Source organism: Dryobates pubescens, chromosome 33 (assembly GCF_014839835.1).
Source record: "Dryobates pubescens isolate bDryPub1 chromosome 33, bDryPub1.pri, whole genome shotgun sequence".
Taxonomy (NCBI): Eukaryota; Metazoa; Chordata; class Aves; order Piciformes; family Picidae; genus Dryobates; species Dryobates pubescens.
In genome coordinates, this window is record NC_071644.1 from 2750264 (window position 1) to 2771410 (window position 21147).

The 21147-nt window shown below is 58.7% G+C and overlaps 1 protein-coding gene across 1 annotated transcript; it reads right to left on the reverse strand.

The window, feature by feature from the left end:
- Positions 1 to 227: 227 nt before the first annotated feature.
- On the reverse strand, positions 228 to 20774 carry ALDH4A1 (aldehyde dehydrogenase 4 family member A1). Its single transcript, XM_054175754.1, has 15 exons — positions 20708 to 20774; positions 18690 to 18783; positions 17878 to 17970; positions 17718 to 17765; positions 17233 to 17388; positions 15060 to 15209; positions 14882 to 14956; positions 11455 to 11642; positions 7793 to 7866; positions 6213 to 6409; positions 5704 to 5751; positions 4964 to 5116; positions 3759 to 3880; positions 1676 to 1794; positions 228 to 400 (listed from the first exon to the last, which is right to left on the reverse strand). Exons 1-15 carry the CDS (start codon positions 20740 to 20742, stop codon positions 288 to 290), a joined length of 1665 nt encoding a protein of 554 aa, XP_054031729.1. The 5' UTR covers positions 20743 to 20774; the 3' UTR covers positions 228 to 287.
- Positions 20775 to 21147: the final 373 nt, after the last annotated feature.

A 21147-nucleotide genomic window follows, 5' to 3' on the forward strand; every position in this document is an offset into this window, starting at 1 on the left:
GACCCCCCCAAAAAAAAAACAACCCACAAGGACTTCTTTTGGAGTTAACAGTTTAATCCCTGACTCCCACCTTGAAAAACAACCCCAAGCCCAAGCTGCTCAGGGTGCAGGTCAGTAGAGTTAAGTGCTGTGTAAGGCTGCAGCTGGGAAGCCACTCTGTGCGTCGAGGACCAGTGGTAGCGGCGCTGGGCCAGGAGGGAAGGCAGCAGGGCCTGGAGAAGGCAGCCCCAGGGGGGAGGCAGCAGCCCCAGGGGGGAGGCAGCAGCCCCAGGGGGGAGGCAGCAGCATCACTGCATGTAGGCATAGCGCCAGTCCTTCAGGGGCACGTGTGTCTCTTTGATGGCCTGGGGGGACGTCCAGCGCAGGATGTAGTGGGGACCCCCAGGCTTGTCGTTGGTGCCTGGGGCAGAAGGGAGGACAAGCAAGCACTGGTGAGCAGGAGGTGGGGGGATGGGGGACTCACAGCCTGGAAGGGACCCTCAAAAGGTCCTCTTGGCCAACCCACCCCTGCAGGCAGCAGGGACACCTCTAACGAGATCAGACTGCCCAGGGACACATCAAGGCTGATCTTGAAGGTCTCCAGGGCTGGGACCTCAATCACCTCCCTGGGCAACCTGTTCCAGTGTCTCCCCCACCCTCAAGGGGGTAGAACTTCCTCCTGATGTCCAACCTAAACCTCCCCTGCCTCAGCTTCAAACCATTGTCCCTCATCCTCCCCCCACAGCCTCTTCTGAGCAGTCTCTCCCCAGCCTGCCTGGAGCTCCCCTTCAGACACTGAAATGCAGCTCTGAGCTCTCCCTGGAGCCTTCTCCTCTCCAGGCTGAGCAGCCCCAACTCTCCCAGCCTGCCCTTGCAGAAGGGGGTGCTCCAGCCCTCTGATCATCTTTGGGGCCTCCTCTGGACCCCCTCCATCATGTCCATGTCCTTCCTGTGTTGTGGGCAGGATCCTCTCTCTCCATCTCTGGCAATGGGCACTGGCAGCTCAGAAGGCCAATGGCAGCCAAGCTGCCATTGGCCTTCTGAGCTGCCAGTGCCCATTGCAGGCTGCTGGCCAGCTTCTCCCCCACCAGCACCCCCAAAGTCCTTTTCTGCAGGGCTGCTCTCAGTCTCACCATCCAACTTAGGTGCAGGGAACCAATCTCCTCTAGGGGTGGGGAACAGACCCCCCCCTCTCCCCCAGGTGTGGGGAATTGACCCTACCCAGGTGCAAGGAACCAACCCTACCCTCCTCTAGGTGCAGGGAACTGATCCCCACCCCCCTCAAGGTATGGGGAACTGACCCCCCCCCACCCCCCAGGTGCAAGGAATTGACCCCACTTCCACCTAGGTGCAGGGAACCAACCTCCCCCCTCCTCTAGGAGTGGGGAACTGACCCTACCCTCCTTTAGGTGCAAGGACCTGACCCCACTCCCCCCTGGGTGCAGGGAACCAACCTCCCCCAGGTGTGGGGAATTGACCCCACTTCCACCTAGGTGCAGGGAACCAACCTCTTCTAGGGCTGGAGAACTGACCCTACCCATATGCAAGGACCTGACCCCACTCCCCCCTGGGTGCAGGGAACCAACCTCCCCCCTGGGTGCAGGGAACCGACCCCGGGGCAGGTGCTGAGGGCATGCAGCTCCTCCCACAGCCATCCAGCTGGCTGCCAGCCCCTGCCCCAGGCTTTTGGTCTCACCTGAGATTCGGGAGCCTCCGAAGGGCTGCTGAGCCACCACGGCCCCTGTGGACTTATCGTTGATGTAGAAGTTGCCGGCGGCGTTGCGCAGAAGGCTCCTGGCTTCCTCGATCACCCTCCTGGGGGCGGGAGGGGAGCACAGAATGGGCTGTGAGCATGACAAAAGCCTCCTGCAGAGGCCTCCACGGCCATGAAAGGGGCACAGGAAAAGCCTCTTTTGTGCTTCTCTGATCGGGATGAGGGCATCGAGTCCATCAGCAGTAAGTTTGCAGGTGACACCGAGCAGGGGGCAGGAGAGCTCTGCAGAGGGACCTTGCCAGGCTGGGCAGATGGGCAGAGGCCAAGGGCAGGAGATTGAACACAGCCAAGTGCCAGGTGATGCACATTGGCCACAGCAACCCCAGGCAGTGCTACAGGCTGGGGACAGAGTGGCTGAGAGCAGCCAGGCAGAGGGGGACCTGGGGGTGCTGGTGGACAGCAGCTGAACAGGAGCCTGCAGTGTGCCCAGGGGGCCAAGAAGGCCAAGGGCATCCTGGCCTGCAGCAGGAAGAGTGTGGCCAGCAGCAGCAGGGAGGTCCTTGTGCCCTGTGCTCAGCACTGCTGAGGCCACACCTGGAGTCCTGTGTCCAGTTCTGGGCTCCTCAGTTTAAGGAGGACATTGAGAGACTTGAAGGTGTCCAGAGAAGAGCAACAAAGCTGGGGAGGGGTCTGGAGCACAGCCCTGGGAGGAGAGGCTGAGGGAGCTGGGGTTGCTTAGCCTGCAGAAGAGGAGGCTCAGGGGAGACCTTCTTGCTGTCTGCAACTCCCTGAAGGGAGGTTGGAGCCAGCTGGGGGTTGGGCTCTTCTGCCAGGCAGGCACCCAGCCCCAGAACAAGAGGACACAGTCTCAAGCTGTGCCAGGGGAGGTTCAGGCTGGAGGAGAGGAAGAAGTTCATCCCAGCAAGAGAGATTGGCCATGGGAATGTGCTGCCCAGGGAGGTGGTGGAGTCCTCATCCCTGGAAGTGTTTAGGAAGAGCCTGGCTGAGGCACTTGGTGCCATGGCTGAGTTGATCAGAAGGTGCTGGGGGAGAGGTTGGACTGGATGATCTCAAAGATCTCTTCCAGCTGCTCTATTCTATTCTGGAACAGGTTGGGCAGAGGTGGAGCTTTGATTTTGTTTTCTTTCAGTTTGTTTCTCTTTCTGAGTTTTCTTGTGAGAAATTGAAAGGGATTTTAACTCCCACCTGGAGTACTGCATCCACTTCTGGAGCCTCTATTATAGGAAGGATTTGGAGGGGCTGGAAGGTGTCCAGAGAAGGGCCACAAGGATGAACAGAGGGCTGGAGCTGCTCTGCTGTGAGCACAGACTGAGGGAGTTGGGGTTGTGCAGGCTGGAGAGGAGAAGGCTCCCAGGAGACCTCATTGTGGCCTTCCAGGATCTGAAGGGGGCTCTAAGAAAGCTGGGGAGGGACTTTTGAGGGTGTCAGGGAGGGATAGGACTGGGGGGGATGGAGCAAAACTAGAAGTGGGGAGATTGAGATTGGCTGTGAGGAAGAAGTTGTTCCCCAGGAGGGTGGTGAGAGCCTGGCACAGGCTGCCCAGGGAGGTGGTGGAAGCCTCCTGCCTGGAGGTGTTTGCAGCCAGGCTGGAGGTGGCTGTGGGCAACCTGCTGTGGTGTGAGGTGTCCCTGCCCATGGCAGGGGGTTGGAGCTGGCTGAGCCTTGAGCTCCCTTCCAGCCCTGACGATTCTATGAGCCCTCTTTGAGGTCACGCTGCTCTTAGCCCTCCTGCTGCTTGAGGGGGCTGGGGATGCCTCAAAGCTTTGCCCTTTGGGGTAATTTCACAGCCAAAAAAAAAACCCCAGACAAACCCAAAAAAGGCAATATTGGGCTGAAAAGCCACTTCAGAGGCATCCCCTCCCCATCTCCTCAGCGGGAAGAGCTCGGTGGGAAGCGCTCCCTCTCCCCTCATCACCACCCAGCACAGGGCTCTGGAGAGAGCTGGAAGGTGCACCCCAAGAAAGGGAAGAGCTGCTGTGGTGCTTGGGGATGGATTTGGTGGTGTGTTTGGGGGGGGGTTTGGTGGTGGTGTTGGGACTCTTACTTCTCCTGGGCGAAGAGCGCCCCCGTGAGGCCGTAGGGCGTGGTGGTGTCGATCAGCTCCAGCACCTCCTTGTACTTCTTCTCGGGGTACACGTACACGGTCAGGATAGGGCCAAAAATCTCCTGGGCACCCAAAGAAAGTAAGAATTCCATGAGGACAGCCTCCAAAAGGGAGGCTTGGGTGCTACAGCACCCAGACAGCTAAGAGAGAGAGGGCTGGAGAGGCACTTTTGTCACCACGGGCCGAGGGGTAACGGCTTAAAGTGGAAGAAAGGGGATTTAGATGAGAAACAAGGAGGAAATTCTTCTCCATGGCAGAAGGGAGGCACTGGAATGGGTTGCCCAGGGAGGCTGTGGATGCTCCCTCTCAGGAGCTGCTCAAGGCCAGGTTGAACAGGGCCTTGAAGCAACTTGGTCTAGCGGAAGATGCCCCTGCCCACGGCAGGGGCTTGGAACTGGATGATCTTGAAGGTCCCCTCCAACCCAAACCATTCTGTGATTCTATACCATGATGAACAGAACAGCCCTGCACTGGTCAAGTCAGGAGGCACTTAGGGCCATGGTTTAGGTGCTAGGTGATAGGTTGGACTTAATGATCTCAAAGGTCTTTTCCAACTATCCCACCCTATCCCATCCTATCCCATTCCATCCCACCCTATCCTATCCCATTCCATCCCACCCTATCCCATCCTATCCCATTCTATCCCACCCTCTCCCACCCTCTCCCACCCTCTCCCATTCCATCCCACCCTCTCCCATTCCATCCCACCCTCTCCCATTCCATCCCACCCTCTCCCATTCCATCCCACCCTCTCCCATTCCATCCCACCCTCTCCCACCCTCTCCCATTCCATCCCACCCTCTCCCATTCCACCCCACCCTCTCCCATTCCACCCCACCCCACCCCATTCCACCCCACCCCATTCCACCCCACCCCATTCCACCCCACCCCACCTCCACACCCCCAATGGCCCCCTCAGGATGAGGACCTACAGCCTCTTTACTTCCTTTTCCTGCTACCTCAGATTGGTTTGGATGGGAAGGGACCTACAAGACCATCCAGTTCCAACCCCTTGCCCTGGGCAGGGACACCTCCTACCAGCCCAGGTTGCTCAAGGCCTCATCCAACTTGGCCTTGAACACCTCCAGGTCCAGTGTCCCCCCCACCCCCTTACTGTGAAGACCCTCCCCACAAGCTGCCCTCACCTCTTTCATGATGGGGTCCTGTGGGTCTTTGCTCTCCACGATGCAGGGCTCAACAAAGTACCCAACACTGTCATCACAGCCCCCTCCTGCCAGGATGGTGAGGTTGGGTGAACTCTTGGCATGCTCCAGCCACTTCTTTATCCTGGCAAAAGACTGGCAAAAGGATAGATTTAACCATGAGGGTGGGTTTGGGGAGGGTCTGAAGGCAGGTTTGGACAATCCCTCTCAGGGCTAGGCTGCTCTTAGTGCTCTTCCAGCTCAAAAGAAGGGTTGGGAGCTGGAAAAAAAAACCCAGCCCTGGGCCCTCCAAGCCTTACATTTGTGCCAGGGGAGGTTAAGGTTGGATATGAGGAACAATTTCTTTGCTGCAAGAGTGGTCAGGCCCTGGAACAGGCTGCCCAGGGAGGTGGTGGAGTCCCCAGGGCCTGGAGGTGTTCAGGAAATGTGTGGCCATGGTGCTTTGGGACATGGTTTAGTGGCAGTGGTGGTGTTGGGTTGGTGGTTGGACTCAGTGACCTTGGAGGTCTTTTCCAGCTCAACTCTCTGCTTCTATCTGAGCTCTTTTCTCAGCAAAACAAACCACTTTTGAAGAGGGGCAAAGACTAAGCCATCAAATGCTCCAAGGAAGGAGCCAAAGAAGGCTGAAAAATCAGCCTCTGACTGCTGTAAGCAACCAAACCACCCAAGCCTGGTGGTGCTCCCTTCTCTCCCCAGCAGAACCAGGAGGGGGCTGAGCTCACCTTGTCATCTATGACCGCAGAGAAGAAGGTCCCAAAGTCCTGGGTGGGCTGCGGGGAGGCAGAAAGGAGGCAAAAAGCGAGGATGCAGCCAACCACAAAAAAACAACCCCCCAGAAAACCCTAACTGTGAGGTGAGGAGGAGCTGAAACCACCCCCACATTCCACCCAACCCAACTCCTCCTCCCCAGCACACCTCTTGGAACTCCCTTTTCCATCAGCCCGCAGCGCCTCGCACTGCTCCCTCCCTGCAGGCTCTGGCTACAGTTTCCAATCACTCTCCGAAGGAGAGGGGGAAAAAAAAAGCCCCAAATTAAAAACAAGTGAGATGAAGAGGTGGAGGAAGGTGGGGGGGGGGGGAAGCCAAGGATGAGGGGAAAAAAACCAAGCAGAGAGAGAGAGAGAGAGCGCTGGGTTCAATAGGAATTAGTAGCCAGTTACCGCAGTCTCTAATCCCATCAACCACCCGCTGAGCCGCAAAGCCCTTCCAGCAGCCCGGCAGCTCGGCTCACGTCTCCCACTTTGATCTTCCCGTGCTCCTCCAGCAGCTTCTCTTTGATCTGGGGCCACAGCGAGTCCGGGGCGTAGAGGCGGGAGCAGGCGGAGCACTTCTGGCCGCCGTACTCGAAGGCGGAGCGCAGGGTCCCGTTGACGGCGCTGCCCACGTCGGCCGAGCGGTGCACCAGGTGGAAGTTCTTCCCCCCGCACTCTGCGGCGGGCGGCCGAGGGAGGTTGGGCACAGGGGGAAAGGGGTCAGGGATGGATCACCTCCCGAAAGGGGTAAGCCTGCTCCCTCCACAGGCTTTTAAGCCCTGGCTGGATGAGGGCGCGGAGGAGGCTAAGGATGGGGTTGGGGTGGAAGGGGGCTTAAAGGTCAAGCCGGTTCCAAGCACCTGGGCTTGGGTAGGGACATCTCCCACCAGCCCAGGTTGCTCAAGGGTTAATCCAAGCTGGCTTTGAACACCTCCAGGGAGCCACAGCCTCCCTGGGCAACCTGTCCCTGTGTCTCAGCACCCTTCCTCTAAACAATTTCTTCCTCATTTCCAGTCTGAATCTGATTTATCCAAGCTGGCTTTGAATACCTCCATGGAGGGGGCAGCCACAGCCTCCCTGGGCAACCTGTCCCTGTGTCTCAGCACCCTCCCTCTAAACAATTTCTTCCTCATTTCCAGTCTGAATCTGATTTATCCAAGCTGGCTTTGAATACCTCCATGGAGGGGGCAGCCACAGCCTCCCTGGGCACTCTGTCCCTGTGTCTCAGCACCCTCCCTCTAAACAATTTCTTCCTCATTTCCAGTCTGAATCTGATTTATCCAAGCTGGCTTTGAATACCTCCATGGAGGGGGCAGCCACAGCCTCCCTGGGCACCCTGTCCCTGTGTCTCAGCACCCTCCCTCTAAACAATTTCTTCCTCATTTCCAGTCTGAATCTGCCCTCCTCAAGCTTCAGTCCACTCCTTCTCATCCTGCCACCACAAGCCCTTGTTAAAAGTCCCTTCCTGGCTTTGGTGCAGAGTTATCATGGAATTGGTTGGCTTGGAAAAGACCTCTAAGATCAAGTCCAAGCAGCAACCCAAGCCCACCATGGCCATCAAGCCATGTCCCAAAGTGCCATGGCCACACATTTCTTGAACACCTCCAGGGCTGGGGACTCCACCACCTCCCTGGGCAGCCCGTGCCAGTCTCTCACCACCCTCACAGGGAAGAATTTCTTCCTCATCCCCAGTTTCCTCCTAGTCTCCTGGGGCTAAACCATGGTCCTCAGCACCAGAACCCTGTCTCTTGTAAACACTTCCAGGCATGGGGATTAAACCACCTCCCTGGGCAGTCTTGGAGAACTCTTTCCCTGAAGGATTTTCTTCTCATCTCCAACCTAAACCTCCCCTGAGGCCGTTTCCTGCTACCCTATCACTTGTTCCCTGGGACAGGAGATCACAGAACCCCCATCTGACTCCAGCCTCCTTTCAGGGAGTTGTAAAGAGCCAGGAGGTCTCCCCTCAACCTCCTCTTCTTTAGCTTCTCCCCAGGCAGGGGAGGAACTGTGCCTCCCACCAGTGCATGGCACAAAGCAAGGCAGCAGCAGAGGCAGTTACCTCCAGCCAGGCGCGGGAAATTGCGGTAGCGATCCAGGTTTTCAGACACCTGCTTCCAGAGCCTCTTGAAAGTCCTGGAAGAGGAAGGAGGAGCTGGTTAGTGTGCTCTGGCCTTAGCAGAGGGTTGGGGGGAAAGGGGCAGAAGTGGGAGCTGTGTTCTGCTGAAGGGGACCTCAGCAAACCCCCCCCAAAAGAAGGGCCAGCTCCAAGCAGCTGGCTGGGAACGAGAGCTCGAAGCCATGGTCACCATCACAGAATCACTGAAACATTCAGGTTGGAGAAGAGCCTCAGGAGCACCAAGTCCAGCCCAGAACCCTGCTCTACAAGGGTCACCCCTAAAGCATAGCCCCAAGCACCACATCCAGACCACCTTGAAACACAGTCAGGCCTGGGGACTCCACCACCTCCCTGGGCAGCACATTGCAGTCCCTGACCACTCTTTTTCCTACTGTCCAGTCTGAACCTACCCAGTGGCAGCTTGAGGCCATTCCCTCCTGGTCTGTCACTGATTACCTCCTGTAATTACAGCAGCAGCCTCTCTACAATGTCCTTTTCAGGTAGATGTCTCCCCTCAGCCTTCTCTTTTCCAAACTAAAGCTCCAGATGGTACAGAAGTTTATGGAGGAGCTGGAATCTGACCATCCCAAAGCCAAGGTCACTGCCCTGGTTCCTAACAGCCCTGGAAGAAGTCAAAGGGGAACTTCAAAACATCAGTGCTCCCTGGGCAGCACTTTCCAATACTCTGCAAGGGTCACCCCTAAACCCCAAGCACCACATCCAAACCACCTTGAAACACAGCCAGGCCTGGGGACTCCACCACCTCCCTGGGCAGCACATCCCAGTCCCTGACCACTCTTTTCCCTACTGTCCAGTCTGAACCTACCCAGTGGCAGCTTGAGGCCATTCCCTCTTCTTCTATCACTAATTACCTGTGAGAAGAGACCAGCAGCAGCCTCTCCACAACCTCCTTTCAGGTAGCTGTAGAGAGCCAGGAGGTCTCTCCTCAGCCTCCTGTTTCACACTAACCATCCCCCAGCTCCCTCAGTCTCTCCTCATCAGATTTCTTCTCCAGGCCCTTCACAGCTTCCTTGCCCTCCTCTGCCCTGGCTCCAGCACCTCCACATCTCTCTTGCATTGAGGTGCCCAAAACTGGACCCAACCCTCGAGGTGTGGCCTCCCCAGAGCTGAGTCCCAGGGGTCAGTCCCCTCCCTGCTCCTGCTGGACACAGCATTGCTGACCCCAGCCAGGAGGCCTTTGGCTTTCTTGGCCCCCTGGGCACACTGCTGGCTCCTCTTCAGCTGCTTGTTGAGCAGAACTTCCTCCTGATGTCCAACCTAACTCACCTCCCTGCTCCTGCTGGAACCCCCCTGGTTTTAGAGATGAGGAAACTGCTGCAGTGGCACAGGGCACAGAGCAGAGGAGCAAGCACCCAGCAGAAGTTTCTGGCCTCCTTTCCCCCACCTCCTCTCCTTTCAATCCCTTACTGTGACAAACCTCTGGCTGCAAAAAGACAATAAAAATGCTAATGAGCTCCCCCCAGGAGGCACAGCCACTAACACTAATTTATGAGCTTCCCACCTCTACAGCTTGGTGCTCAGCAGACCATGTCCCTCCCCAGTGGAGCGAGGTGCCCAGCTTTAACAGTTCATTATGGGCTGCCAGGGCCCTCAGCATCACCAGGAACACCTCCCCCCCCCAACACACACACACACACACACGATGTGTGGGCACAGCACAGCTCTGCCAACCTGCCTGGAGCTGCTCCCACTGTGCCAGGGCAGGGCAGCAAGTCACAGCACCCCTGGGAGACAGGGCAGGGGCACACACAGGTCTGCCTGTGCCTTGGATCAGAGAATTGGGTTGGGTTGGAAAAGCTCTGTAAGCTCATCCAGTCCAACCCCTCTCTGACTCTACCAAGGCTGGGGCTAAACCATGGCCCCCAGCACCACAGCTCTGAAACCCTTCCAGAGATGGGGATTCCACCACTATGGGAGAGGGAGGGAGGGAGAGGGAGAGATGGGAGAGGGAGGGAGGGAGAGGGAGAGATGGGAGAGGGAGGGAGGGAGAGGGAGAGATGGGAGAGGGAGGGAGGGAGAGGGAGAGATGGGAGAGGGAGGGAGGGAGAGGGAGAGAGGGGAGAGGGAGGGAGGGAGAGGGAGAGATGGGAGAGGGAGGGAGGGAGAGGGAGAGATGGGAGAGGGAGGGAGGGAGAGGGAGAGATGGGAGAGGGAGGGAGGGAGAGGGAGAGATGGGAGAGGGAGGGAGAGGGAGAGATGGGAGAGGGAGGGAGAGGGAGAGATGGGAGAGGGAGGGAGAGGGAGAGATGGGAGAGGGAGGGAGGGAGAGATGGGAGAGGGAGGGAGGGAGAGATGGGAGAGGGAGGGAGGGAGAGATGGGAGAGGGAGGGAGGGAGAGATGGGAGAGGGAGGGAGGGAGAGATGGGAGAGGGAGGGAGGGAGAGATGGGAGAGGGAGGGAGGGAGAGATGGGAGAGGGAGGGAGGGAGAGATGGGAGAGGGAGGGAGGGAGAGATGGGAGAGGGAGGGAGGGAGAGATGGGAGAGGGAGGGAGAGAGAGATGGGAGAGGGAGGGAGGGAGAGATGGGAGAGGGAGGGAGGGAGAGATGGGAGAGGGAGGGAGGGAGAGATGGGAGAGGGAGGGAGGGAGAGATGGGAGAGGGAGGGAGAGAGAGATGGGAGAGGGAGGGAGAGAGAGATGGGAGAGGGAGGGAGAGAGAGATGGGAGAGGGAGGGAGAGAGAGATGGGAGAGGGAGGGAGAGAGAGATGGGAGAGGGAGGGAGAGAGAGAGGGGAGAGGGAGGGAGAGAGAGATGGGAGAGGGAGGGAGAGAGAGATGGGAGAGGGAGGGAGAGAGAGATGGGAGAGGGAGGGAGAGAGAGATGGGAGAGGGAGGGAGAGAGAGATGGGAGAGGGAGGGAGAGAGAGATGGGAGAGGGAGGGAGAGAGAGATGGGAGAGGGAGGGAGAGAGAGATGGGAGAGGGAGGGAGAGAGAGATGGGAGAGGGAGGGAGAGAGAGATGGGAGAGGGAGGGAGAGAGAGATGGGAGAGGAGGGAGAGAGAGATGGGAGAGGGAGGGAGAGAGAGATGGGAGAGGGAGGGAGAGAGAGAGATGGGAGAGGGAGGGAGAGAGAGAGATGGGAGAGGGAGGGAGAGAGAGAGATGGGAGAGGGAGGGAGAGAGAGAGATGGGAGAGGGAGGGAGAGAGAGAGATGGGAGAGGGAGGGAGAGAGAGAGATGGGAGAGGGAGGGAGAGAGAGAGATGGGAGAGGGAGGGAGAGAGAGAGATGGGAGAGGGAGGGAGAGAGAGAGATGGGAGAGGGAGGGAGAGAGAGAGATGGGAGAGGGAGGGAGAGAGAGAGATGGGAGAGGGAGGGAGGGAGAGAGAGAGTCAATAAGGTTGGAAAAGACCTCAGAGATCACCAAGGCCAGCCTGCCACCCCACAGCTCCTGCCTAACTGAGCCTCGGCTCCCAGCGCCACGAGCAGAGGCGGCTGGGCAGGGCTCCGGGCAAGCGGCGGGCGCTCCTGCCGGCCGCAGGGGGTGGGGGGGTTGGCCTGGGTGAGCTCTGGAGGCCCCTTCCAAGCCAAAGCATTCTGTGCTGGTCTGCCCCGAGGCAGCAGCTGCCGTCCCCCGCCACCTACGGCACGCTGCCGGTGAAGTTGAGGCCGCAGAGGTGCGGGGAGCCGGTGACGGCGTCGCCAAACTCCGGCCCGTCGGCGGGCACGAACTGCACCACGCTGGGGGGCAGCCCGGCCTCCAGCAGCACCTTGTAGACAGCGTAGCTGGAGAGCAGGGCGGTGTCACTGGGCTTCCACAGCACCACGTTGCCCTGAGGGGGACAGGAAACAAAGCCCAGAGGAGAAAGTCAGCACCCGAGGCAAAGGCTCCAGCGTGGGCAGGACGCCACAGAGCGGCTTGGGGTGGAAGGGATCCTCGAGCTCAGCCAGTTCCAACCCCCCCTGCCACGGGCAGGGACACCTCCCACCAGCCCAGCTTGCTCAAGGACTCATCCAGCCTGGCCTTGAGCACCTCCAGGGAGGGGGCAGCCACAGCCTCCCTGGGCAACCTGTGCCAGAGTCTCCCCAGCCTCATTCTAAAGAGTTTCCTCCTCATCTCCGGTCTGAATTTGATTAATCCAAGCTGGCTTTGAACACCTCCAGGCAGGGGACAGCCACAGCCTCCCTGGGCAGTCTGCTCCTCTGTCTCCCCACCCTCCCTCTAAAGAATTTCTTCCTCATCTCCAGTCTGAATTGGATTAATCCAAGCTGGCTTTGAATACCTCCAGGGACAGAGCAGCCACAGCCTCCCTGGGCAGCCTGTTCCAGTGTCTCCTCACCTTCACTCTAAAGAATTTCTTCCTCCTCTCCAGTCTCAATCTCCCCTCTTCCAGCTCAAAGCCACTGTCCCTCGTCCTGTCACCTCAAGCCCTTGTCAGAAGTCCCTCCCCAGCTCTCCTGTAGCCCCCTTCAGGTACTGGAAGGCTGCTCTGAGGTCCCCCTGGAGCCTTCTCTTCTCCAGGCTGAACAGCCCTGAATGTTTAAGTGCTGTGGTCAAAGCCTTTCCTGCAGCCTGCAGTGGCACTCTGGGGTGATCCCCACCTCCCTTTGACCCCAAGCACTGGGTTCATAAAGGGCTGTGCCTGCCCTGCTCAGCTCAAGGCACAGAAATCCTCCCTTTTCCACAGCCCCCTTTGCCAGGGGCACAGAGTTTTGCCTTCCCTAAGAGGAGCCAGGGAGCATGGAGCTGTTTGATGCCTGAGGAAATGGGCTGGCAGTGCCAAGCAACGTGCCAGCCCCAGCAGGTGGCTGTGCCAGCCCAGGCAGTGGAACAAAACCCTGCACCCACCTTAGTGGTGGTGCACAAGCAAACAAGTGCCTGGGTGCCAGCAGGCTGCCAGGGGCACCCCACCCCTTTGGCTGGCTGCCACCATCCTCCCCTTGGCTCTGTGACCTCCCCTGCGTCACTGCCACCCTGCCTGGGCCCCCACCACACGTGGCTGTGCCACAGGCTCACAGCCCCAGGGGAGCAGGAAAGGGACTTTCAGGCCCTGTCTCAACCAGGCACCTGCTTTCCAAGGAGCTGAGGGGCAGGCAAAGCTCCTCCTGGGCTCCCCACCACCAAATCCTCCCACTCCCAGTGGTCAGAAAACCAAACCAGGCTCTGCCAAAGCTCTCCAGGAGCTGGGACACCTAAGTGGGACCACAGCTGCAGACAGGCTGCCTGGCACCAGTGGGGCAACTGCTCCATTCCCAAGGCAATCCCACTCTGATCCACCCCCCTGATCCCTCCAGCTATGTAGGCAAGAGGAATGTTTAATCCCCTGGGAATTTACTGCAGGGACTAAACACTGGGGAGCTAATTAATACCCACTCATTAAAGCACCATTTGGGCCTCAATTTAATTGCAGGCACCACCTGCTGCTGCTGCTGCTGAGCTTTTCAAGTCACCTGCTGATGCCTGGCTCCCTGTTTTTTTGGCCCCAGGTCCAGATCCAGGGGGATTTTATTGTGCTGCTGCTCCAGCCCAGCAGGAATGTCAAGGAGGAAGAGGTGGATGCACTTCAGGATGCCCAGCACAGTTCACCCCAGAGCCACCAGCACAGGCTCACCCCATCCCAGTTGAGGTTCATCCCCTCTGAGGTGAATTCATCACCAAATGCCCCCAAACCCAAGGACTTTCCTTGAGTCCTGGGGTGGGAGGATCACATCTCCCTCCCCCCAAAAGCTTCCCAGCTCCACATCAGCTTCACTCTTTCCCTTTTCTTCTCCCCACTCCTCCCTGGAACACATCCAGGCAATCCCAGGAGGTGACCTGAAGAAGAGGAGGCTGAGAGGAGACCTCATTGCTCTTTACAGCTACCTGAAAGGAGGCTGGAAGTTGGAACTGGCCTCTTCTCCCAGGCAACTGAAGACAGGATGAGAGGAAATGGCCTCATGGTGCACCAGGGGAGGGTTAGGTTGGAGATTAGGAGGGGTCAGGGATTGGAACAGGCTGCCCAGGGAGGTGGTGGAGTTACCAAGAAATGTGTGTGTGGCCCTGGCACTCTGGGACATGGTTTGATGGCCATGGTGGTGTTGGGAGGAAGGTTGGACTTGAAGATCTTAGAGGTCTTTTCCAACCTTAATGATTCTGTGACTTCTGTGGCCTCCCTGGGCAGCCTGTTCCAATGCTGACCACTCTCTCAGGAAAGAAATTGTTGCTCATGTCCAACCTAAACCTCCCCTGGCACAATTTGAGGCCATAGGTGAGGCCCTGTTGAGCCCAGGTCCTATGCAGTCCAAGTATGTCCTACTCAATGGCACCAGAGACCCAGAGAGGCCAAATTCCTACCTTGTGGATCCCAGCCCAGGGAGGAGACTGAATCCCCATCCCTGGAGGTGTTTCAAAGCCACAGAGATGTGGTGCTGAGGGCCATGGTTGAGCCCCAGCTTTGGCAGAGACAGAGAACAGTTGAGCTGGATGACCTTAAAGGTCTTATCCCAACACAGGAAGGATCTGGAGGTGCTGGAAGGTGTCCAGAGAAGGGCCACAAGGATGAACAGAGGGCTGGAGCTGCTCTGCTGTGAGGACAGACTGAGGGAGTTGGGGTTGTGCAGGCTGGAGAGGAGAAGGCTCTGAGGAGACCTAATTGTGGCCTTGCAGGATCTGAAGGGGGCTCCAAGAAAGCTGGGGAGGGACTTCTGAGGGTGTCAGGGACGGATAGGACTTGGGGGGATGGAGCAAAACTAGGACTGGGGAGATTGAGATTGGATGTGAGGAAGAAGTTGTTCCCCATGAGGGTGGTGAGAGCCTGGCACAGGCTGCCCAGGGAGGTGGTGGAAGCCTCCTGCCTGGAGGTGTTTGCAGCCAGGCTGGAGGTGGCTGTGAGCAACCTGCTGCGGTGTGAGGTGTCCCTGCCCATGGCAGGGGGGTTGGAGCTGGCTGAGCCTTGAGGCCCCTTCCAACCCTGACAGTTCTGTGCTTCTATAAACCATGGCCTTGGAGAGGGTGGGTGCCCCTCCTGGGTGGGTTGCCCCTCCCAGCCTTCCCCTGGCCTGTCCTGTCCCTGAAGCCCAGCACAACACTCACCATCAGTGCTGGAGCCCCTGCCAGGTTGCCGCCGATGGCAGTGAAGTTGAAGGGCGAGACGGCTGCCACGAACCCCTGCAGTGGGAGAGCAGAGGAGGGAAGAGGGGCTGGTGAGAGCACAGGGCCTCCTCCCAACAGCTCAGGATGACAATAAGGGAGCCCCCACCCTTCTCCTCACCTCCAGCCCCCTGTAGACCATGCTGTTGGTGCTGATGTCCACGCTGATGGGCTGGCTGTCCTCCAGCTCCAGGGCGTACTTGGCGTTGAAGCGGAAGAAGTCGATGAGCTCGGCAGCGGCGTCGATCTCTGCCTGGATCACAGTTTTGCCCTGCCAGGGGAGGCCATGGCACACCATCACACAATCAGCCAGGTTGGGAAAAACCTCAGAGATCAGCAAGTCCAACCTATGACCTGATACCTAGCACCTCCTGACAACTAAACCGTGGCTCCAAGGGCCACATCCAATCCCCTCTTGAACACCTCCAGGCATGGGGACTCCACCACCTCCCTGGGCAGCACATTCCAGTGGCCAATCTCTCTGGCTGGAAAGAACTTTGTCCTCACCTCCAGCCTGAACCTCCCCTGGCACAGCTTGAGACTGTGGCCTCTTGTTCTGGGGCTGGCTGCCTGCCTGGGAGAAGAGCCCAACCCCCACCTGGCTCCAAGCTCCCTTCAGGGAGTTGGAGAGAGCAAGAAGGTCTCCCCTGAGCCTCCTCTTCTGCAGGCTAAGCAACCCCAGCTCCCTCAGCCTCTCCCAGGGCTGTGCTCCAGACCCCTCCCCAGCTTTCTTGCCCTTCTCTGGACACCTTCCAGCAGCTCAACCTCTTTCCTAACCTGAGGAGCCCAGAGCTGGACACAGGACTCCAGGTGTGGCCTAAGCAGTGCTGAGCACAGGGCACAAGGACTTCCCTGCTCCTGCTAGCCACACTCTTTCTGATGCAGGCCAGGATGCCCTTGGCCTTCTTGGCTGCCTGGGCACACTGCTGGCTCATGTTTAGTTCATAATCACTGAGCACTGAGTGAGGGAGAGCCTGGGGAAGGGCAATGCAGCAGCCCTCAGCTGCAGCAGTGCAGCACAGAGCACTTGGATGTGGTTTGTGGGCTGCCTCTCTCCCAGTGGATTGGTAGGGGATGGACAGGACCTCTGGAGAGCATCCAGTCCAACCCCCCTGCCAAGGCAGGGTCACCTACAGCAGGTCACACAGGAACATGTCCAGGTAGGTTTGGAATGTCTCCAAAGGTGGAGACCCCCCCACCTCTCTGGGCAGCCTGCTCCAGGGCTCCAGCACCCTTAAAAAAAACCCTCCTCCTCATGTTTAGATGAAACTTCCTATGCTCAATTTTGTGCCTGCTGTCCCTTGTCCTGTCCCTGGGCACCACTGACAAAAGCTTGGTCCCATCCTCCTGACACCCACCTTTGAACTACTGATGAGGTTCCCCCCCTCAGTCTTCTCTTTTCCAGACTAAATAGCCCCAAGTCTCTCAGCCTTTCCTCATCCCAGAGATTAGGATAGGATAGGATAGGATAGGATAGGATAGGATAGGATAGGATAGGATAGGATAGGATAGGATAGGATAGGATAGGATAGGATAGGATTAACCTTTGAGATCATGGAGTCCAACCTCTCACCCAGCACCATCTGATCAACTAAACCATGGCACCAAGCACCCCATCCAGGCTCTTCCTAAACACCTCCAGGGATGGGGACTCCACCACCTCCCTGGGCAGCACATTCCCATGGCCAATCTCTCTTGCTGGAAAGAACTTCCTCCTAACATCCAGCCTAAACCTCCCCTGGCACAGCTTGAGGCTGTGTCCTCTTGTTCTGGGGCTGGTTGCCTGGAACAAGATGTCTCAGCCCCCTCAGCATCTTTGTAGCCCTTTGCTGTACCCTCTCCAGCAAGCCCCTGTCCTCCTCCAACTGGGGAGCCCAGAACTGGACCCAAGACCCCATGCTGCCTCCCAGAAGCTGTGGCCTCCTGCAAGCCCCCATCCCACCCCATCTCCCTTGCACCCTGGTCCGTGCTGGTGCAAGGGGACATCACATCCACTCCTGTTCCCCCACCACTCCTCAGTGCCTCTGAGGGAAAGCCAGGGCTGCTGGGGCATTTGGCAAGGGTGAGGTCTGACAATCTCAGCCCACCACATCAACTGAGCTTCCCATGACACTTCAGCTCTTCTCCTTCCCAGGGCAGAAGTGAGATCAGTTTGGACCCCCCCTACCTATAGGCAATTCAACCATTACAGCCATTCCCACTGCCACAAAGTTGACCTTGGCAGCTCCTCCTGCCTTCCAGCTCCTCCACTTCCCTCCCAGCTCCCTGCTGGGTCAATCCCACAGCCCCATTACCTGCCCAATCATGGTTTTGGCCAGCACTTCTGCTCTCCTGGGGCCACTCAGCATGTCAGCTGCCTTCAGGAAGATCTGGGCTCGGTCCTGGACAGGTTTCAGGTCCCATTCCTTCCTTGCTGCCAAGGCAGCGTTAATGGCTTTGTTGATGAGCTCCTGCAGAAGAGAAGGGGAAAGGCAGCACAGAAGAAGCACCACCACAAACCCTCACCAAGGCCAGCCAGCCCCGAGGCACCACCCCCAGCAGCCATCTCCCCAGCACAATCCCAGGTTTGCAGCTCCTGGAAGCAATTGGCTCCAGGATCCCTGGGACTTGGAAAGCCAACAGCCAGCCCTGCAGCTGCCCTGCTGTCAACCTGAGCAGGGATTTGCAGCTCCTCAGCAGCAAGCTCCCAGCAATCTCTTGCCAGGAGATAAGACTAAACCCAGGTGAAAGCTTCCAGGCAACGTGAAAGGAAGAGGGAGGGCAGCGAGGTGCAACTCACCTTGTCAGCATAGCAGTACTTGGCCACCTTGTGTGCATGATTGAAGGGCTGGAAAGAGAAGAAAACCTTCCAGAGTTACCAGCCCAACAGAGCTCTCTCCTGCCACATGCATCCTCCTGCCCCCTTCCTCACTTGCTGAGGAAGCTCTCCCCCAACTCACCGACAGCTGGTACCGCACTGCTGACGTCCACACCTCCTCTCCCCCAACCACGCAGGGGATGGCTTCTGTCTTGCCCTTCAGGTCAGCAAGAGCCTAAGCAAGGGGAAGAGGAGATCAGGGTGGTGGGAGCTGCACACACAGAGCTCCACCAGCTTTTCCCCTCCACTCCCTCCATCCTCCCCACCAGCCCCAGGAGCAAAGGGAAACCCAGCAACCAGCACTGGGTATGGGGTGCCTGCAGGCTGGAGGGACAGGAGCTACAACTGCAGCTGTCCCCAAAGGGAAAGAGCAGGTACTGGGCAGGGTGAGGTTTCCCCCACCCCAGGGAAGAGCCTGAAGCACAGCCAGGGCTTCAAAGACCCCCACAAAAGAGCAGGTACTGGGCAGGGTGAGGTTTCCCCCACCCCAGCAAAGAGCCTGAAGCACAGCCAGGGCTTCAAAGACCCCCACAAAAGAGCAGGTACTGGGCAGGGTGAGGTTTCCCCCACCCCAGGGAAGAGCCTGAAGCACAGCCAGGGCTTCAAAGACCCCCACAAAAGAGCAGGTACTGGGCAGGGTGAGGCTTCCCCCACCCCAGGGAAGAGCCTGAAGTACAGCCAGGGCTTCAAAGACCCCCACAAAAGAGCAGGTACTGGGTAGGGTGAGGTTTCCCCCACCCCAGGGAAGAGCCTGAAGCACAGCCAGGGCTTCAAAGACCCCCACAAAAGAGCAGGTACTGGGCAGGGTGAGGTTTCCCCCACCCCAGGGAAGAGCCTGAAGCACAGCCAGGGCTTCAAAGACCCCCACCAAAGCCCAGTCCCCCCTGGAGGTACCTTCTGCAGCGCTGCCCTCTCGGGGCTCCCGGGTTTGAACTCCAGGATGGGCTCATTGGTCACCTCGAGGGCCGAGCGGTGCTGCCACCTCCGCCTAGGAGAGGAGCAAGACAGCTGCTGAAATCCTTCCCCCCAGCCCCAAGCTGCTTCCTCCCCTCCACAGCCCAGCCTGCCAGGAACACGTGTGCCGCTCCAGCAGCACGTGTGCCCTCCCTCGCTGCCGTGCCCCCCGGCCAAACCGGCTCCACACGCCCGGGCACAGCACCTCGCCATCAGCCCCGGGCTCCATCCTGCCAGGTGATGACGCCAGAGCCGGAAACTCAGCCTGGACATATCCCCTGCCCCGCAGCCAGCTACCCCTTCCTCTTGCTAGGAAAAAGGTGCCTGGAAAGGGATTGCCAAGGGATGAGAGGCAGAGCAAGCTCCAAATCGATTTGCTTCGCTCCAGCACCCTGGCAAAGTCCAGGGCATGGGGGCAAAAGCCAGGCTCTGCCCGCTCCGGGGAGCAGTTGGACCTTGGCAGCTTCGGGCTACACATTTCCCAACCCTCCCTGAGCATTAAATTGCTCAGCAAAAAAAAAAGGGGGGGGGGGGGGGATGGAAAAGAAGGGGAAGAAGCACCTGCATGCAGCTGGCAGCAGGGAAAGCGGCCAGGAAGAGGTGAGGAGTCAGCAAAAGGAAATGAAGAGCAAAGGAGGCCCTTAGAGAAGGGACCCTCAAGCCAAGGGAACCTCCAGCCCATAGCAAAGGGACCCTCAAGCCAAGGGAACCTTCAGCCTATAGCGAAGGGACCCTCAACCAAGGGGACCCCCAGCCTGTAGCAGAGACCCTCAAGCCAAGGGGACCTCCAGCCTGTAGCAAAGGGACGTTCAAGCCCCTACAGGAGGGGGCTGGACCTTCAGCCTGTAGCAGCCATCCTCAGCCAAGGGGACCCTCAAGCCAAAAGGGACCCTCAGTCTGCAGCAAAGGGACTCTCTATAGCAAGGGAACCCTCAGCCAAGAGGACATTCAGCTTGCAGCAAAGGGACTCTCTAGCAAGGGGACCCTCAGCCAAGAGGACATTCAGCTTGCAGCAAAGGGACTCTCTAGCAAGGGGACCCTCAGCCAAGAGGACATTCAGCTTGCAGCAAAGGGACTTTCTAGCAGGGGGACCCCCAGCATGCAGCAAAGGGACTCTCTAGCAAGGGGACCCCCAGCATGCAGCAAAGGGACTCTCTAGCAGGGGGACCCCCAGCATGCAGCAAAGGGACTCTCTAGCAAGGGGACCTCCAGCATGCAGCAAAGGGACTCTAGCAAGGGAACCCTCAGCCAAGAGGACATTCAGCTTGCAACAAAGGGACTCTCTAGCAGGGGGACCATCAGCCAAGGGGACACTCAGCTTGCAGCAAAGGGACTCTTTAGCAAGGGGACCCTCAGCCAAGGGGACACTCAGCTAGCAGCAAAGGGACTCTCTAGCAGGGGGACTCTCTAGCAAGGGGACCCCCAGCATGCAGCAGAGGGACTCTCTAGCAGGGGGACTCTCTAGCAGGGGGACCCCCAGCATGCAGCAAAGGGACTCTCTAGCAGAGGGACTCTCTAGCAAGGGGACCCCCAGCATGCAGCAAAGGGACTCTCTAGCAGGGGGACCCCCAGCATGCAGCAAAGGGACTCTCTAGCAGGGGGACCCCCAGCATGCAGCAAAGGGACTCTCTAGCAAGGGGACCCCCAGCATGCAGCAGAGGGACTCTCTAGCAGGGGGACCCCCAGCATGCAGCAAAGGGACTCTCTAGCAGAGGGACTCTCTAGCAAGGGGACCCCCAGCATGCAGCAAAGGGACTCTCTAGCAGGGGGACCCCCAGCATGCAGCAAAGGGACTCTAGCAGGGGGACCGCGCCCCGCTGTTCTTCCAGCCGCCACGCGTGGAAATGCTGCGAGAAGGGGGGGTCGGGAGGGGTTTGGGGGACGGAGCTGGGAAGGGGGAGCCGAGGGGAGCCGAAGGGGCAGGGGAAGGGGTGAGGAAGGTCCCCCCCGGCACTCACCCGCTGCCCCGCAGCCCCCTCAGCGCCCGCCACATCCCGGCCCCGCCGCGCTCCCCGGCCGCAGCCGCGCCCAGGCCACCACAGCGCGGGGGGGGGGAAAGGAATTAAGACACAAACCATTAAACTCGTTGTAATCAAAATTAAACGAGAGGGATGCGGGCAGCTCCCTCCGCAGCCCCATAACCCCGGGGCTGTGGGGGTTTCTCCCCCACACACACTAAGGGCCGGGACAAGGGGGGTCCTTGTCTGTCCCAATCCCCCCCCCCCCGGCGCGGAGATGGTCGCGCCCGGCCAAAGGGGTGGCCGCGGAGCACGTGGGTAGGAGGCGGGGCTCTAAAGCGGCTAAAAATAATTAACATCATTAAAACCACAACAAATTAGTCCCTCAAACCACCCCGGGTCGTGAGCTGGGAGGGACTGGCGGCGGCGGGACCCGGGCT